This window comes from Myzus persicae, unplaced genomic scaffold (genome assembly GCF_001856785.1).
Source record: "Myzus persicae strain clone G006 unplaced genomic scaffold, MPER_G0061.0, whole genome shotgun sequence".
NCBI classification, from domain to species: domain Eukaryota; kingdom Metazoa; phylum Arthropoda; class Insecta; order Hemiptera; family Aphididae; genus Myzus; species Myzus persicae.
The window spans coordinates 45,290-63,724 of record NW_019103896.1 but is presented as its reverse complement, the minus strand read 5'-3'; the positions used below and the strand labels follow the sequence as shown (position 1 = coordinate 63,724).

Genomic DNA, 18,435 nt, shown 5'->3' with positions numbered 1-18,435 from the left:
CTAATTATTTACATTTAAAAATAATAAATTGTATTATCGATTCTGCGTTGTATTTATATTACCGCTGTATGTACATTTATTTACGGAGTCGCATAAGGTATTAATGTACTTTTTGGGGATAAATTATACCGTGTATTTATGTGGGAATGGAATACCTCAAACTTTACTTATTGCACATTTGCACTAAAAGTTGCAGATCATTATTTATTATCGTTTTAAGTAGCTACTGCAGTATAAATCACTTACGATATAAATGTATTTGTAAATTTGTTTACAACAACACAAACATATTATTTACGCATATTCATAATTAATACGTTATTAAATTATTATACTAACCTTGTGTGTAGATATTTATTTGTATTTAAATTTACTTTACTGTATTGCAGTTCCTAAGAAATTCCGCCACTTTTAATGTGTATTTGAAAGTATGAACAATTTTAGTATTATAAAATGATGTGCTATTGTATTAATATTGCACTATATATCATGCACTTACTGCAACATATAATAAATGTTAGAAAACGAATAACTGTATTCCTGCCAAAGTTTAAACAACAATATAGTATACACCTATATATCGCTGTATATAAGTATCTTATCCTCTTCTTCTCATCGAGTTTTATAAAGTCAATACAAAAATATAATAGCTCCGAGCTCGTATCAGTCTTAAGACTACATACAATATATCAACATCGATGTATTATGTTGTTATATTAAATTATCCGATAGAAATGACGCACAACGAATGTCGTTTCCCTCTGTGGTTTGAACAGATTGCTCCTACTTTGTTTTAAAGAAAACGCATAGCGCATACATAATAATAATATTATTGTTATTGTGGTGATGCATTTTTTATCGTCCAAGCCGTTGTTGTTTTATTAGATGCCACGCCGCGCTCGGACTTAGATAGGCAACCGTTTTATCGCTTCACCGCCACCACACTCCCACGTATAATGTCAATTCAAGTATTACCGACTTTTGCGCAGTACGCAGTCGCATCGGACGAGGTTTATTTTTAATTTGCCCATCTCTCTCACGTATTTAATCGCACGCGAAATTAAAGTGCGTTCTAACTGTCCATTGTGTCTGCCGTCATTGCGAAAGTTTACAATAATAACTCAATAGTAATAATATAATATAATAATTATTATCATTATCAATTTCTCATTGGTGCCCCCGATGGACACACGACTCTTTTATTTGGACGTTATTATTTCCAGTTACCTAAAAGTCAAAACCCAACCCGATAATTCTCCGGAAACATTTTAATTCACAATATGGGTTATTTTATTATTGCACCGGCTCCGATGCATGTTATTGTTTAATCATTCTACGGTATAACAATTATAATATTTTGTATTTTAATAAAAATATTTTCTCTCACCTTGATTTTATATAGTGGAAGCGATGCATATAACACTATTGATTTCCCCTCTCACCCACATCAATCCCCACCTCCTCAACCCGCGCAACCGTCATATTATGCACCGGCCAAGGACACCGGTCTTATAATATTATTATTATCGTTGGCCGAACGATAAACACTTTTTGTATACATGGGTTACTCGCACTGCATCCGCTTTAAGTTTTAACCTTATTATTATTATTTTTACATAATATATAATATAATACATATCCTTGAAAATTGCATTCAACCACAAGCATTTAATTACAAATTTATCACAAAGCCCATCATTGTATGTATTTTATTATAACATTAATTCGTGAATAATTATAAAACCTAGGAAGGGTTTTCGAGTTGAAATGCACCCGAACTCATTATAATGTTTATGCCACTGCTGCAGTTCTGCAATTACTTAAAAGTCTCATGTATGCACATTATATCAAGGTCGACCAACCATTATTTCTTCTTTGCTTCGTGCTTTGAATTTACAATAGAGACTTGCAGTTCTTTTTAATATTGTAATACGGTTTTTCTTATTTTTAGATTTTAATTGATTGCGTGTGAGACTAGTTGGCTCGTTCATTGTAGATACAAATCTATATTTTTCACCTATATAGTTATATCATATCGCATTATCGTGCTTTTGCAAATTTCGTGGTTTCTGTTCAATAAATACATTTGTATTTATTTAACTCCTAGCTATACTAATAAATTAATTTATCCATGCATCGGTACTATTAAGTGCACTCGAACAAGCTGAACAAATATTCCCAAATCTTTAAATTTTATCTTTATACTTTTGAACCATATCTTGTTTTAAATCTCACATAGTAGTAATTTAAAAATAATCTTTAGTATTTTTAAAATAATATTTTCTTTTTATTTATTATGTATTTATGTGTTATACGCCCTAAGCTTTCTATTGTATTGTGAAATGCTCTTATACCGATCTAGATATATTTAAAATAGTAAAATATGAATAGTAACTGAACTCCTACTGAGCAGTAATACTAAACTAAAAATTGTGATTTTCCTGACCAAATATCACCAGCTCTCATCTGATTTGATCAAAATAATTATCAATTTCATCTTCCCCTAAATGTCTTTAAATAAATTATGATACTAACTTGTATACCTCAAACTATAATAGGTATATATTTTTTCCATTGACTTAATTGATTAATTATTATGTACCTAACTGTTGAACTCCTTAAACCAATGGTCTATGATGCCGTAAAGACAAATAAAATAATACTTAACTAAAAACTGCAAGTTAACATTCTGTGGATTAGACGTTTTTTTTCTCTTTTTAGTTATCCATTTTAATCGATTTTGAATATTGTTGAGTTATTGATTTAAATTAATTTGATATTTTAGTATTAAATTGCTCTATTAACAACAAATAAAACCGTTTTTCATTCTTGTATTCATTGTAGATTTGGAACAATTCCGCATGCTAACTGTATCATGGGTCACTTAATATCACACGTAGTGTAAAAATCAAGTTATTTTCCTATTATATTTCGAAATTTCTTTTATATTAAGTTTGACATATCGCAGGCTTTTGATTTCAGCTGATTTCCAGGTCTCGTTTTAATCCTATTTAAAGGACCGCTGTTTACCGACTTAAGTGTTAAAATATTTTCTGTTTACCTGATAAACTCGGGTGTCCCGCTATATTGTGCTATACTGCTATCTTATGTTCCTTACTTTCCAATATATACCTAACCTTCTGAACTACCAAGGTCACCTCATATATACTTAAGTAGTAAAAGACACTAAATCCATAAATGAAAATAATCAAACTACTTGTTTATTACTATTAGGGAATCCCCCTCCCCCCCCCCCAAAAAATAAAAATAAAATTAAACAATTCACTTATTTGACCTTTTTGTATATTGTAGAACAACAATACATTCTTTTGTATTTTAAATGTTGAAATACATAAACAATCTTAACTAGCTTTAGTATTAATTTTAATAAACTAAGATAAATTATGTAAATCAATGGTATCTGAACTAAAATATTCCCTTCGTTGAAGATAAAACGTTACAGTTAAGAATGTTGTACATTAATTTGTATGTATGGTTATTATTCATTGTATTCTGCTGCAATTTTTGATTTCTGAAAAATTAATGTAGGTAATGATAACTGTTGCTATGCAGAAAATAAATTTAATCTTTAACTCGTTACGATAAACATCGCGTAATTAGAGAAAATGTAAAGAATTCAAACCATTGATAAAATTATTAAAATATACCTATTTATAGGCGATTCTTACATTTCAAGGAACAAACAATGTTGACGAGTTATGTATTATTTCACGCGTAAAATAAATTGATTATTAAATGAATAAATTATAGTGGTATTTTCATTGCTGCTAATTTTCATTATAATTTAACCTGTGAAAATTGAAGACTAAGAACTGTCAATATTGAAGTTCTGCTGATAGCGTTGAATGTGGCAAATTTGTGCAAATCCCACATGGGGTGTTTTTATGAAAATGTCGGTTCATTAAAATCGGCAAATCGTATTTGTATTTGACCGAAAAATGACATACATATTACCATATTTGATATTATTATGTGTGTGTGTGTATACGGTGTATCATAAAAATAAAAATAGCTTAACATTAAATTTGTATTGTAGATCGATCTCATGGGCCAATCACTTTTTAATTTTGCCTATCCTAAAGATCACGATGAGCTAAAAAAGAACCTCAAGTATCACGGCGAAATATCAAACAGCGCCATTCGTAAGTCTATTGTTCATTTTTAAACTTGCGTAATATGTAGTTTTTAGATATGTTAATTGAAATTGTATAATTCGATCAACATGATGTTTATTAATGTGTAATAATACTATTGCATTATAATATAGTACCTATAATATATAGGTAGCATTAGCCATTAGGTATTTCTCTATAATTACAACTACCACGCATGGATTTGTTCGCGGCCAGTTTTTTTTATTACCAATACCGTTGAAAACCCGTTTAATAGTTATAGTAAGTATAGATATAATATAATATTATGTCTATAGTTATAACTTATAACTCATAAAGTCATAAGACTGAGTCAAGGGACAAATGTATTTATGAGTGAAACGATAAATATTGGTGTTGCAACAATATCGGTTGTTTTTTTTGTTAAATATTTTTTCCATGGAGACAGCGTTTCACTGAAAGAAAATCAAGAGTTCTTTGCAGAGGTCATTTTTTGAAGTACCAGATTTATTCTCAAAGAGTATACAACATTTTATTTCCGGTTTGGTTGTGTAAAACTTTCGAGTTTATTTGTAATTCAATATTTGGCCTTTGAATTTTGATTATTATTTATTGAGTGTCAAGAAGAATTAATTTTTTGAAATTTCGATTAGGATGGAGAAATATCTGCCTTAGGTGGTTAGTGGCTGCAAGTTGGATACTTTAACAAGTCATGTAATGTCCAAAAAGTTGCATACAAGAAATATTTCTTTTTATCTAGTTAAGTTATTAATAATTCTTAATAATTTTTTTGTTTTAGTTGCTACTAATGATCCTTTACTGAATTTTAAACAAATTAGTAATGAAAATTATAAAATACAACGTCGATCATTTTATTTACGGTTGATCAAGAAAGTGGTTTCTCGTGATGAACAACCAGAGTTGGAGCTTGTACATGTGATGGGGACGTTAATGATTCAAAAATCCGATTCAAAAAGTATTATAAATATTATTGTTGTTTTAAAATATATATATATATGAACACACACACGTCCTCATATGCATAACATCGCGCTATGATCACTACTGTAAACCCAAACTTCTACTTCTACATTTAATTAAACATAACATAACATTTTCTTGTAGGTTCTGAAATCACTGAAAACGATATAGTGTTAAATGCAGTTGTCAGGCCATTCAATGAACGACGGGTGACTGAAGTATCAATGTTAGAAGCAACTCGCGAAGAATACATAACCAGACATCAAATTGATGGCCGTATAATATATGTTGATCATAGGTGAGCATTTATTGAATTTCTTAATGTTTATACTGTGTATATTTTAAAATTAAATAACTAGGTGTTGAATGTGTATCAATATTACTTTTATTAATATATCATGTCACAAATGTTTTTATCCACTATCAAATACTTATTATTATATTAATTCAATTTACTGTGGATTATACACCGATAATCATCTATAGTTGATATCAAGAGTCTCAAAATTACAGTCCAGGTCTCACATATTCTGGCCCACCAAATTTTTTTTATTTTTTCGTTAACTGTAATGAATAGATCCAAAATTAACTATTTATATTATCTTGATTATTTTTCATGAATACATATTATAGTTGTAAATTAAATATCAAGCAAAGCTACAGTACAATTTTCTATTTAAGGATAATACAGATTACTAAATTTAAATTACTCTTTATACTTATATAAACAACTGTTATGCTGTAACAACCATTAAAAGCGTGCACTTATACATGACTTCAACATTTTCTAGTGAATAAACTTAAATTATCATTAATGTACCTTTGTTACACTCCTAAACATTCACAACTATATTATATTATCACCAATTTTGAATATAGATAAATTTTTAAACTTTTAATATCATAATAATTTATTTTAAACATAAGACATTCCTAGCCTACGGTTATCTATATCTAGTGATGTTTGACAATTTACAAATTAACAGATTAACTTGATAATTAAGAATATTTTTAAGTACTATGGATAGTTGACAATTGGTAATTTTAGATGCACAGAAGAAATGTGATTACAATAATATTCTGATATTTAAATATTTACAATAATTTAATAATTAATACAGTTCTCCGACATAACAAGAATTTTATATATTTTTTATTTGAATTTAAACTATCTCATATAAAAGTAACCTCAGGCTGCAGACTTCTGTGCACTTCAGTGCTATTGGGTGGGCCAATGTGTTAAGATTTGTATGGTTAAGTGATTTATTGATGAATGTGGTCTGACAAAAATCTGTATCTGTTTGAGATTACCCTTATATGGGACAAAGTAAACATGTTTTTTAATGAATTTTTTAAATAATTCTATAAAATATATTTATAGAATTTCTATTGTATCTGGATTCATGCCTCAAGAAGTATCTGGACAACTGGCATTCAAATACATGCATAAAGATGATGTACGCTGGGTGATGATTGCTCTAAGACAAAGTATATATTTCCATTAACATAATTAAAAATACACAGTAAAGTCTTGATAATCGACACAAATGGGACATTAAACTGCCGGATTATCAAAAAAACTCAATATTTAAACAGAAATCTAGTAAAAATTAAAACCTAGGTATTTATTTTAATTTAATTTTTATTAAGTTACATATTAAATGTATGTAAATATATTATATTTATTTATTAATAATTATAAAAATTGGTTCATGAAAACACTTAGAGATAGACATGATAAAATGAACTAAATCAATGTATGTAGTCTGTACACATAGATATTATGTAAGTTATTAGTGATTAGTACTTAATCATAAAAATGTCTAATTTATACAGTTAGATAAAATTATTATCATCGAAAAGTTTATAATTTTTGTTGAAATTCCAACATTATTATATGAAGATTCAATTTTATACATAGAATTATTAATAGGATGCTTCCCATGCATATGTTGTCTCTGTCTTAGAAATGTTACGACATAGCAAATTTTTTATCTCTAGTTTCAATACTGTGCTGTTAGTTTTAATATTAAAGTAAATTAACCTAAGATCAAACTTTTAAATAAAAACATTATCTTTGCTTAAGCGTCCACAATTTTTTTGATATTTTCATTTTCAAGCAAAATTAATTATTAACAATTAAAAATGCTCATAATATATCGCTTGAAAATTAAAAAATTGAGTATAAGCCAACTAAGCACAAATAATGTTCTTACCTAAAAATTTGATAATATGTCAATTCACTGTAATATCAAAACTAACAGCACACTATTGAAATTGATGAACGGACATTTTGCCATGTGGTACGTGTGTAAGACTGAGACAACTAATGTATGGGTAACGTCCTCTTAAAGCAAAAAATATGGTGGGTTACTAAAGGTGCCGAATTGACCCAGTGCCAGATTATTAAGACCTTACTGTACATACATATTTATTATACACGACATTTTTGTAATAATTGTATGCTTTGTTAGTGTATTTTAAGGGCCAAAGTTTTGGCAGTAGTTGCTATAGATTGTTGTCAAAAAATGGAGAATTTGTATATATGAGAACACATGGTTTCTTGCAATTGAATCCAAATGAGGATACAATTGAATCGTTCATATGTGTTAATACTTTGGTTCCCCCAGAACAAGGAAAAAGAGAACTAATCGAAATGAAAAAACGGTTTACACCATTAATAGTTGCTGCATCTGAACCTGGAATTGCTGCAATAACTAATAATCAATTTGTAAGTGTTCTATTATTGTTGTATCAGAAGTCAAGATGTTTATTGATCTTTATTACAGATGGAAAAAGAATCTACTGTGACATTGGAAGATGTTACTGAAGATCTTAAGACACTAGACAAGGTGGTCGAACAAATGATTATAAATATTCCTGAACCGGCAATGGACAATTTTAAAGTTACTGCAAAAAATCCTGGTCCTCTGCCGGATAACCAGGAGTATATGAGGGTTGCACTATTGTCCAAGTCAATACCTCCAGTTTCGGTAGCATCTAATGCACCAAAAATATTTAAACGAACATCTCTATCCCCTCAGCCCAATGTTAAGCCAGTAACTCAGGATCGGCCATCTGTACTTCGAGTTGCCCCACCAATTTCTCGAAAACCTGTACTAGTTTATAATCATCAAACTTATGAAAAAACTACAGATAAAGAACGAGCTTATTTAGAGCGAAGGGGTGGTATATTTGTCTTACCTAAAAGACAAAATGATTCACAATTAATACTAGATAACTTGCCAAAAAAAGCAAAAATTGTGTTAGACACACAAGTTGAATCTCCTGTCTGTAGCAATTACAGCAACCAACCAGATTCACTGTATGACAATCAGTTAAGCACTAAGGGATGTATTGAAAATTTTTCTAACTTTGAAGATACTTCAATCCAACGAATTTCACACAACATCGATGAATACAATAATATCGGTAATGGTTTATGTTCAAATAATTGGTAGTTACATTTCATATTTATACACATGTTATTATCCTTGAAATATGTTTATTTTATTGGTGTACAAATTATTGACTTAAGTTAAAATATTTTTCTTGTTTTCCTCAGATCCTTTAATGGCTGATGTGACGGATATTGATCATTTTACGGTAATATTTTCTCAAATAATTTAAATTTATTATTGCTATTTGTACTATGTTATATTTATAAAATGTATATATGTATAATTTAAAACCATTTAATGATATAAACATAACATCTAAGTAAAACCTAATTTATTAACTTATAATATTTTTGGTTAATTTACAATTTTAAAATTATCAGATTACTATTAAATTAATTAATTAATTTGATCAAGTTAAAAATATATTATTATATATTATAATATTATGTATGAATATATCTGAATATATTAGAAACCAAAAAGTATTATTAGAAATTGCAGTATACATTTAAAGCATTCAGTTGTGGAAATTTAATTAATGACTATTAAGTACAAGTAAATTGAGAAGAATTGTAAAAAATATGTTTTAAAATATTTCATATGCTTATGAATGATTCTGATATCTGACTAACTATCGTTTTCCATAAATGCATTGTTTGTAACAAGCCAACCTCAACCCTGGACCCTCTTGAAAAAGAAAATAAAAATACTGTTATTCACCATAAAGAATTCAAAATATATAATATAAATGTATGATATTACAGTCATTTTTTTGGTTTTTAATTTTTCATATTTGATTTATCATTTAGTATAGAATGTATTTTTATGTTTTGTTATCAAGTATTAATTTATTAATTATGTTGTCACTCCTAACTATGTATATTTTATATTAATTAATTGAAACATTTTTGGAGGTAATGCTATTGCTATTGCTAAAACATTGAATTGTAGACTGTAGTCTATAATATTGATAATATATAATTTCTTATTAATATATAGAGTGTTTTGTGAAGCTTTACCCATCACGATATCTCCTGAAATAATGGAGGTATCTCTATTCTAGTTTTTTAATATAGGTTTTGGTAAACAAATTGTTGAGTTCATTTTTCTGAAAATATTGATGTTTTATTTATATCCTAATGGTTTTTAATATTTTTTCTAGTTTTGAGAAAAATTGAGGGCCACACTGAAAGCAATTGCCGGCCGTACAAGCATGTGAGCCACATGTTTGATTCCATATTGGTATTAAATAATTCTCAATTTTTCTCGAAAATAGAAAAATTATTAAAAACCAGGGGAATAATGAAAATAAATGAATCTTCAATATTTTCAGAAAACTGAACTACAAAATGGCTCAAATCTTCAATTTTTTTGAAAATAAAATAAAAAAATATATTTTTATCTCTTGTCCCTTTAAGTCTTATTAAAAAACCAGAACTATGATACCCCCATTATTTCTGGAGATATTGCAATGGATAAATCCTCACATGACACTCAATAAAATATATAATTATTTTTTATTTAATTTATAATTTAAGTACCCTGTATATATTATTATTATTATTAAATATTCAGATTACTAATTATAAGCTATAATAATAATTATTCGATAATAATATGATTAAATTTGCATATAAATGCATAATTCTTATCTATCATCATGCACACTGAACTTTGATGCATAACCAAATGCCTTCACAAAATAATATTTTATTTTAATGAATTTATTCTTAAGAGTTAAAATCGTTGTAATATTAATTTGAATTATTTGTTTACCTGATATAGCATATAAATAAAAAATTTTACAATTTCAAAACAAATAAAGAGGTACGTAACTCGCTTTGAAATTGACATAAAACAGTTCTACATATATTTTTTATACTTAGCTAATTATTAGATGTGATTCAAATTGTACTTAAAGTACTAAATAATAAATAACACTATTTAATTTAATAATTTAAGAAATACCTACAAAATATAATATAGTTAAACTCCCCAGTCTATCATATATTTTTCAAACAGTTTAACCCACTTTAATTTCTATCCATTAATATGCAAAGAAAATTTATTTTAATGCTATGTTAGGTTTTACGGACAAAATAAATTTTAAATTGTACAACTATATTATCTATGTATGTTTTAGAAGTGTTGCATAATTATATTGTGTGTTTCAGAAAACAATTGGAGATAACTCTTTGTTCATGGTACCAGATAGTTATGATTCATATATCAAAGGTATTATAATGCTAAATTGTCAAAAATATTATCAAATTTTAAAAATGTTAAATACTTGATTACAGATGTTTATGATGAAGTAAATCCAATAGATATTCAAGATCCTGTATGTTTTATTTAATATTATTGCTTTGTATTTTTTATGTTGTCAATTTGACTCTAAACCATAATTTTAATTTATATTTTAGTTAATTCAAGTCCTGCAACAAAACAGGAGCTTAGAAAGTGCATTGCTTGAGAAAAAGCAGAACACTCTTAAGACAAAAATGGACCAACAACAAGGTCAGCTGAAAGAAATCCAAACCGAGTTAAATTCGCTTCCTTCAAATGCTAACACTAAATCTCTAGCTAAACAATTTTCCCACATAAAGGTATATTGTATTATTGTTTTTCTGGATACTTAGAGAATAATATATATATTTTAATGTTTGATTTAGGATGAAGTTGATCAACAACAACATGCGCTGCATGAACTACAACTACAAGCGTTATGTGAACTACAAGGAGTGCATAAAAACATTGGAGTGTGATTATCAATACAATATTATGTAACTTAATATTTCACTTGAGACACATAATATGAGTGAGTATCTAACTATATGAACATTGATAATCTCTATAAAATGTAGTGGAGGATGGTATTTTCACTTTAGGTGGGGCACAAATATTTTACCTCATCATCATAACAATAATAATAAAATAATGCTTGTTGTATAATGTGCATTATTACAGACAACAACAATTAGAACACTAAAAAAAATAGTATTCCAGCACAATTGGGGATTGTACCCCGCATTTTGTTGTAATTTGTGCTGACAAGTGCAGACTATTGTATACAATACAATATGTAGTTGATCATTGTTATTACCACACCACAGTAGTCTAATGAGTAATGAGTAATCTCTATAGACCTAAGCAAAAAAATATAATCATATTATACAATTTATGGCAATATTTTTATTTAACATTTTTTTTATTTCAATAATTTTCAGTTATATCAACTTATTAAATCGATAAATTATTATATTTTAATTTAATTTGTGCTATTCATAAATAATTTTATTTTTATTTTATTTGTTATGCATGCTCACTAATAAAACTCATTATCTAACTAACATTTTTATTCCGTTAAAAATTAAGAATACTTTAATAGTTTTTATGTTTCTTTAACTTTTTAAATTATATTTTCTATGTACAATTTTAAATTAAAATTTAAACCCCTCCTTACCTTGGTTTGTATCTAACTTGACGCTTAACTCTGGCCTAAAAATTGAATCATTTGACCAACTAGTAACCAAACCAAACCTTACTGATCTTTTTATTCCAAAGCACGTTCCCATACAAACCCATTAGTATCGCAAATCTCACCCTATACTCAACTCTTAAATCCCACCAATCGACTTAAGATAAAATCAGAAATTTACTAACCTAAAGAATATATCACGTTGGGTTCCATCACTGGTTGGCCTACCACTTCGTATCATATTTGCTCATTGGGCTATTCTAACACAGATTGTATATTCTTTATAAAAAAAATTTAAACTTGACAAATTGTTGATTATTTATTTAATTTATTATGGACATTTGTCATGATCAAATATTGTCATAATTAATATGATATTTTGTTAAGTATTTTAATTGTTTTCTTGTTTTTTTTTTCAGTTGACATAATATATTTCCATTCTTATGATAATGCTTTCTTGAGAAATACAAATTAAATATAGAACGTCATAACCAATTTAAAACTGTAAATTGTAAACTACTTGTTAATTTGTATTTATATATATATTTATTTTTTCTTTTAACCTAAATTTGTTTAGTGTCATTTGTCTTATTCCTAAGTTATCTATCTGTTATAGTTTTAGTTATTATTACTATTATCATTATTATTATCGTTACCTAGTATTTATATGACACTACTATAAAGTAGTTACAAAGGCTCCTAATTTTCTTTACCTTTTGTTGTTTCGTTTTATATTATTTTATATGGCAGATGCTCAAAGAATTTAATAGTGACTGACTCGTGTTCATTATTATACATTTTTAAAAAAATTTTTTTGTAATATTTTAATAAAGTTATTAACAAATCCAAAAATATATTTTTATAACATCGCAAATAACATTTTTTCAATATACCACTGTAACAGGCGGTAAAAATTATTAACAATTTAAAAAAAAAAAAACATTTTTTATTAGTGCCATGAGTTTTCCCAATGTCAACATGAAATGATCTTAAAATTATATGTTACCACAATATCATCCTTTCCATACATAATTTTAAATATACTCTATTACTATATTAGATTTGTAACATGTTAGTAATAAATATAATTAACTATTTTGTATCTTTAAAAATTTGATAATATATTTATATATATATACTATAAGTGTGTGTGTGTATGTGAGTATTTATATATACAATATATTATATATAAGTGTTCTATAATTTATAATTTTCCCTTATTATATTGAGCATTTTAATACAAAATGAATTAATAATTCATGTCCAATGATTTTTATAAAATATAAATACATATTATTTTATTTTTAATTATTATTTTAATATAACTATTATTATTTGTTTATTATTATTTTATTTTTATTTTTTTTTATGTGAAGACTGAAAAGCAAAACATTAAATGTTATAATATTAGTTTAATGTGTGTCAAAACATAATTTTTAAATTACATTGTTTTCTATATTGCTTCTATTGATTTGTACGTGTCACAATATTATTTAATATCAAATACATTCTATATATATTCAATATTCATATATTATACACAATAATAAATTGCATTCTTTTATATCCTTTACCGCTAGCACTATTCATATAACATTAATACAAAACAAAATACTCAGTAAAAACAAACAAATAATTAATTTTTAATGGTTATATTTTCATTAAATCAAACAAATTGGTGTAAATTACATAACTCAATTTTTTCCTACCACAGAGTAGTCCACAAATGTTAAATGTTTATAAATAATTGAAATGTATTTTATATCATTATGGACAACTATTTTAATATATATATTTGTTAGTCTTTTGGAAATTGATCACATATGCAGTGTTGTACTTCTATAGAAATGAATTTACTTCCAAAACAATAAATAAAAACAACTTCCTTTTATTCTTAGTATAGTTATTATGTGAAAGTAATATATTTTGTTAGTTGTGTACATAAAATCATCGTTAGCATTTTAAGTATCGACCATACTACCACTTAATATTAATTTGTCAAGTCTGTGTAGGTCTGTATATTTGTAGGGTGTTTAAATCTGAACAATAGCAAATAAGTATTTTATGTTTTTATACAACTTAATATTAATTAATATGGCTACCTTAAAATTTATATTTTACTTATTGGAATTATATCACTTGTATTTATTAATTTATTTATATATTTTAAATTAAAATCAAAACAGCAGTATAAAGAGGTAGAAAATTAGTTACTTCGGGACTTGGGTATAATATAATTAGCGTATAAACACTAAAACCTACAACGTCTCACTCGTGTACACTCTCCTACATTGAATTTGGCCAGCACTGTTAACTTAAACCTTGAGGTGAGACGGTGAGGTACAAACTACAATGGCATAGAGTAATTATTATACGTCTGTTCCTTTTAAGGCCTCATCAACTCTATGATACATATACGGTATACTCCGGCCCAGTTCAGTTCTTAGAAAAGATGTCATCGACATTTTGATATTTATACACCAGCAATATTCAGTCTTCTAAGGTTAGGTCGTAAGGAAAAAAAAAGTTAAATATAATTTATAGTCAGAAACACTTGTATTATATTAAAACTAACATGACTTAGTTTCAATCACCTATGTACGTATAATAACCGTTTGCCTTCTCCTTGTACAATCATTTTGTGCACTTCTGCTGAACTCTACGACAGCACCGGCTCTCTTTTCACACTGTGGTGGCGTTCAATAACAATCAAATTTGTCGCCCCAGCATATTTTGCTCTTTGGAATCAACTCATGTTAGTGACCTACATTCTAAATTATATTATAAATATTATACAAAAATACATAATATATTATATTATTCCCTCCTGAATGCAGAAAGAATGCTCTACGACTACACAATTATATATGAAATTCTTAGTCTAGATCAAAACGCTATCCATAATTTAATTAAGTTTCTAATAAAATCTAATACGTACAACAAAATTGAAAATTTGAACTTTAGTTTAAACATTGTAATATATATATATATCAAAAATTAGTTCTACCACAGACTGTCCCCCCAAATAATTTATCTCAGAGTACGCCTACGGTTAAAAAGCATTCAGATGTACTAAATTAGATCGTGACCAGTTCTAAACTATGGTCCAATTCTACTTGCTTCAATAGGCTATACCTGAAGGATGCCACTAAATTGCCTACCCATAGCGCCGTCTTAATAAGTTAAGACTAAAATAATATTACTTATTTATTATCGTCATTGTGTTTTAAGATATCGTCGATGTTTAAATTAAGTCATCTAAGTTTTTTAATATATTTAATTTCATTTAAGTCCAGGCTCTCCAATGAAAACCATAATGGTGTGCAAAGTTTAACTTCAGCTCTTTGGCTCGCAAGGAGCTTGGTCTAATACCTATTCGATTTCAGTCGAATAACTGCATTTCTCTAGCACTCACAATACACAATGTTCAGTGTTTATAATGTATCACAATGTTTTGTTGTTTATTTTATGGAAAAATGCAGTGGCTTATATCACTCAAGTTATTCCTGATATTCTTCAAAATATATTGACAATATTGTATAATACACTTAAGAGGACGTGGCGGCTGTATGTGTTATCTCCTTTCTACTAACATACAAAATTGCAAGCAAATTTTACGTTAAGAATAATCCATTTTACTCTGTTATTTTTAAAATTAGAGTGAAAAGAGTATTTTTTGTAGATGAATAGTTGTCACTCGGGTAGATGAGGTAAAAGCATCAAATTCTCGTACATCGCCTCAAATGAACAAATTAAATCTTAAAAAAGCAATTATGAGAGTTTATTTATAAAATTGTCCTCTTATACCTATGTTTGTTGCCTAAATAGAATTGAGACTCAACAACTACTCAACCGATTTGGACGAAAATTTCAAAGATTGTCCTTAGAGATATCAAGAAAGTTTTAGAGAATAGCCAGTTTAGGTGGCTGAAACCACGTTTAAAATAATAAATTGAAATATATCAACATATGTAATATCTTATAAAATGAGGTGAACTAAAACCGAGATACGCATTGTATTTTATATGAATTGTTCATTTTTTTCCAGACGAAGTCGGGTTAATACTTTATTATATACTCTCATCATTAATGCATATTTTGATCAATACCATTTTGGAAGTTGACTGTTAGCAATTTATTATTTTCAATTATTTTGATTTTGTTTTCAGTTACTTTGAAATAGAATACTTAACTTAATCATAGTATTCTAGACAGAAAAGTAAACATGATCGACTGTCATGCGCACATGATAAAGGAATTTATTAATATTTTATTGCCTAATGCGATTAATAACTGCAGGTGTTGATAAATTGTATTCCTAATAAATGTTGTGGGAGTAAGGCGTAATCATAACGCCGAATGCCACTAAACCGAATACTCAAAAGCCAACTCAATCTGAATTTAATATATCGATTTAAATATAAATAAATCAGTTGTTTACAAGTTAAATGTATACATTGTATTGTATTAGGTGATAAATATTTAAGTACATGCCAACAATACAATGTTATGAGTTAAACGCAAAAATCTAATGTTCTATCAGAATCAGAATTCATATAACAAAGTATTGTCAGGTACCTATCTGGGATTTTAGCGCTTTTCTATTTATTTTTGACGTAACTATCTGGTTTTGACGCTTATGCCTTCCGCCGCAAGATTATTTTAACTACATGTTCAAGAAATTCTTTACTTATTGTAACCGGTGCCTATTTCCCCTTGGAATTAAGATCAGTAAAAAAAAGAAAATTCGTTCTCACTTTGGTTACAAACCGGTCACTCTTTTTTGTGACCTACCTATATATTCAAATTATAGTCGATTACAATCAATTGATAATCCCATCTATGACTATTTACTTTCAATCATAGACATAGTACAATAGTTCTACTGTAGACATTTATTTTTATTATGCAGACTTAGCGCTAACGCGTACCTCACGTAGTCTAAATGACGCCTCTCGGCCCTAATACCTGTTATACCCACCTTTGTACATCGTGTTTTGTGTGCGCTATTATAATAGGTATTAGTACACTATTCTTTGGAACAACATAAATAATAGGTATAAAAGTGCCATGCGCATATTATGATACTTATTTATACATACTATTTGAAATGTTCAACGAAACACGCGGTTGTTTATACGATATACCAGTGGTCCATAATTTTATTGTATTTTATTACATATTATAGCAATGATGATACCCACTTACTGTTGAAAACTGCAAAATAGTATTCAACACGCACACCGGTATCGCAATACGCCGCCGAGTTTGCACAATAAAAATAAAAAATCCTTGGTGGTCGTTGATTATAGTAGGTATTCATTTATAATACTACGAGTGTATTATATATATATATAAACAATAATAATGTATAATAAGTAATAACACTGTTCAGCGTCGGGTGCAAGGATGCGTTACAGACTGTATTTTTATACGTCATCGATGTGCTAAGTCAACAAAACGATACATATTGTAAATATTAAAACATCATTCGCATGTCCATATAATATCTTATACACTAGAAATATTTTTTACTCCGCCTATATATGCACGCTGGTACTCAGGTTCTACACGTAGATATCACATTATGTTTCTTCATAATGTATGGGAAATAACATGTCGATTCAGAGATGTATTTATAATAGGTAGTTTATAATCAGAATGATTGTCGAGACATAGTTCTTCAGCTTTTCTTTCATCGGTGAATTTCAATTATTTGAAAGCAAGGTGTATAAAAGAACTAACCTACAGTTATTCATTTTTTAATAACAACCAAAAACAACATCGATATTGTCAGCAAACGGGTTTTGAGTAAATATTCCCGTTTTCTCTAATAATTTGTTGTTTTTTTTTCTCGATTATTTTGTTAAAATAACTGGGCATTTTTTCTTTTGACCTCACGAAGTTACAACTATAAATACAATTCCATACCCGAAACCCATCCCAAAGTTGAAAAATGAATATTGATGCATTTTTACTGTTCCAAAAGCCAAAAGGTGACAGATACAAAATAAATAAAACACACACACCATGTAAGACCAACGCATTATAATATTTAACGGTTCATTCAGATTCTAAAATCAATTATAATCAAGAAACAAAGTGTACAGTACAACACCCTGTATGATGAACCTGTAATACCTGGTCTAAAACGTATAATATATTATAATTATGCTGCCGCAATGCGACTATGTCGTATTAACAATCTGACGGTCTCGGTATAGTGGAATAATACAGAGTATTTTAAAAATTGTATTTATTTATTGTTACTTTATAAGCAATAAACACGACATCCTGCTATCCCCACTATCACTCTCCGCTATCTACTATAAACTATATAATATTATATATCATAGCTCGTCAACCACTTTGTTTAAATCGACGGGCAACATAGCCCGTAGGTGGGTACTAACGCGATCGTAAAATTACCGAACAGGACTCC

The 18,435-nt window shown here is 27.8% G+C and overlaps 1 protein-coding gene across 3 annotated transcripts in view; it reads left to right on the top strand.

The window, feature by feature from the left end:
• Window positions 1-13,066, top strand: part of LOC111036055 (protein similar-like) — a 45,383-nt gene extending 32,317 nt beyond the window's left edge. Inside the window, exons 5-16 of one of the 3 annotated variants that reach the window (XR_002604707.1) lie at window positions 4,058-4,163; window positions 4,933-5,109; window positions 5,259-5,412; window positions 6,496-6,602; window positions 7,589-7,845; window positions 7,904-8,546; window positions 8,680-8,720; window positions 10,690-10,750; window positions 10,816-10,856; window positions 10,939-11,121; window positions 11,188-11,333; window positions 12,413-13,066. Coding sequence is in view for 1 of the 3 variants with exons in the window: in XM_022317947.1 (XP_022173639.1) it covers window positions 4,058-4,163; window positions 4,933-5,109; window positions 5,259-5,412; window positions 6,496-6,602; window positions 7,589-7,845; window positions 7,904-8,546; window positions 8,680-8,720; window positions 10,690-10,750; window positions 10,816-10,856; window positions 10,939-11,121; window positions 11,188-11,280 (1,863 nt within the window). In the remaining 2 variants the exon portion in view is untranslated. Of the gene's footprint in view, window positions 1-4,057; window positions 4,164-4,932; window positions 5,110-5,258; window positions 5,413-6,495; window positions 6,603-7,588; window positions 7,846-7,903; window positions 8,547-8,679; window positions 8,721-10,689; window positions 10,751-10,815; window positions 10,857-10,938; window positions 11,122-11,187; window positions 11,338-12,412 lie in introns of those variants that run through there. The other 2 variants (XR_002604708.1, XM_022317947.1) reach the window with 2 other exon arrangements.
• Window positions 13,067-18,435: the final 5,369 nt, after the last annotated feature.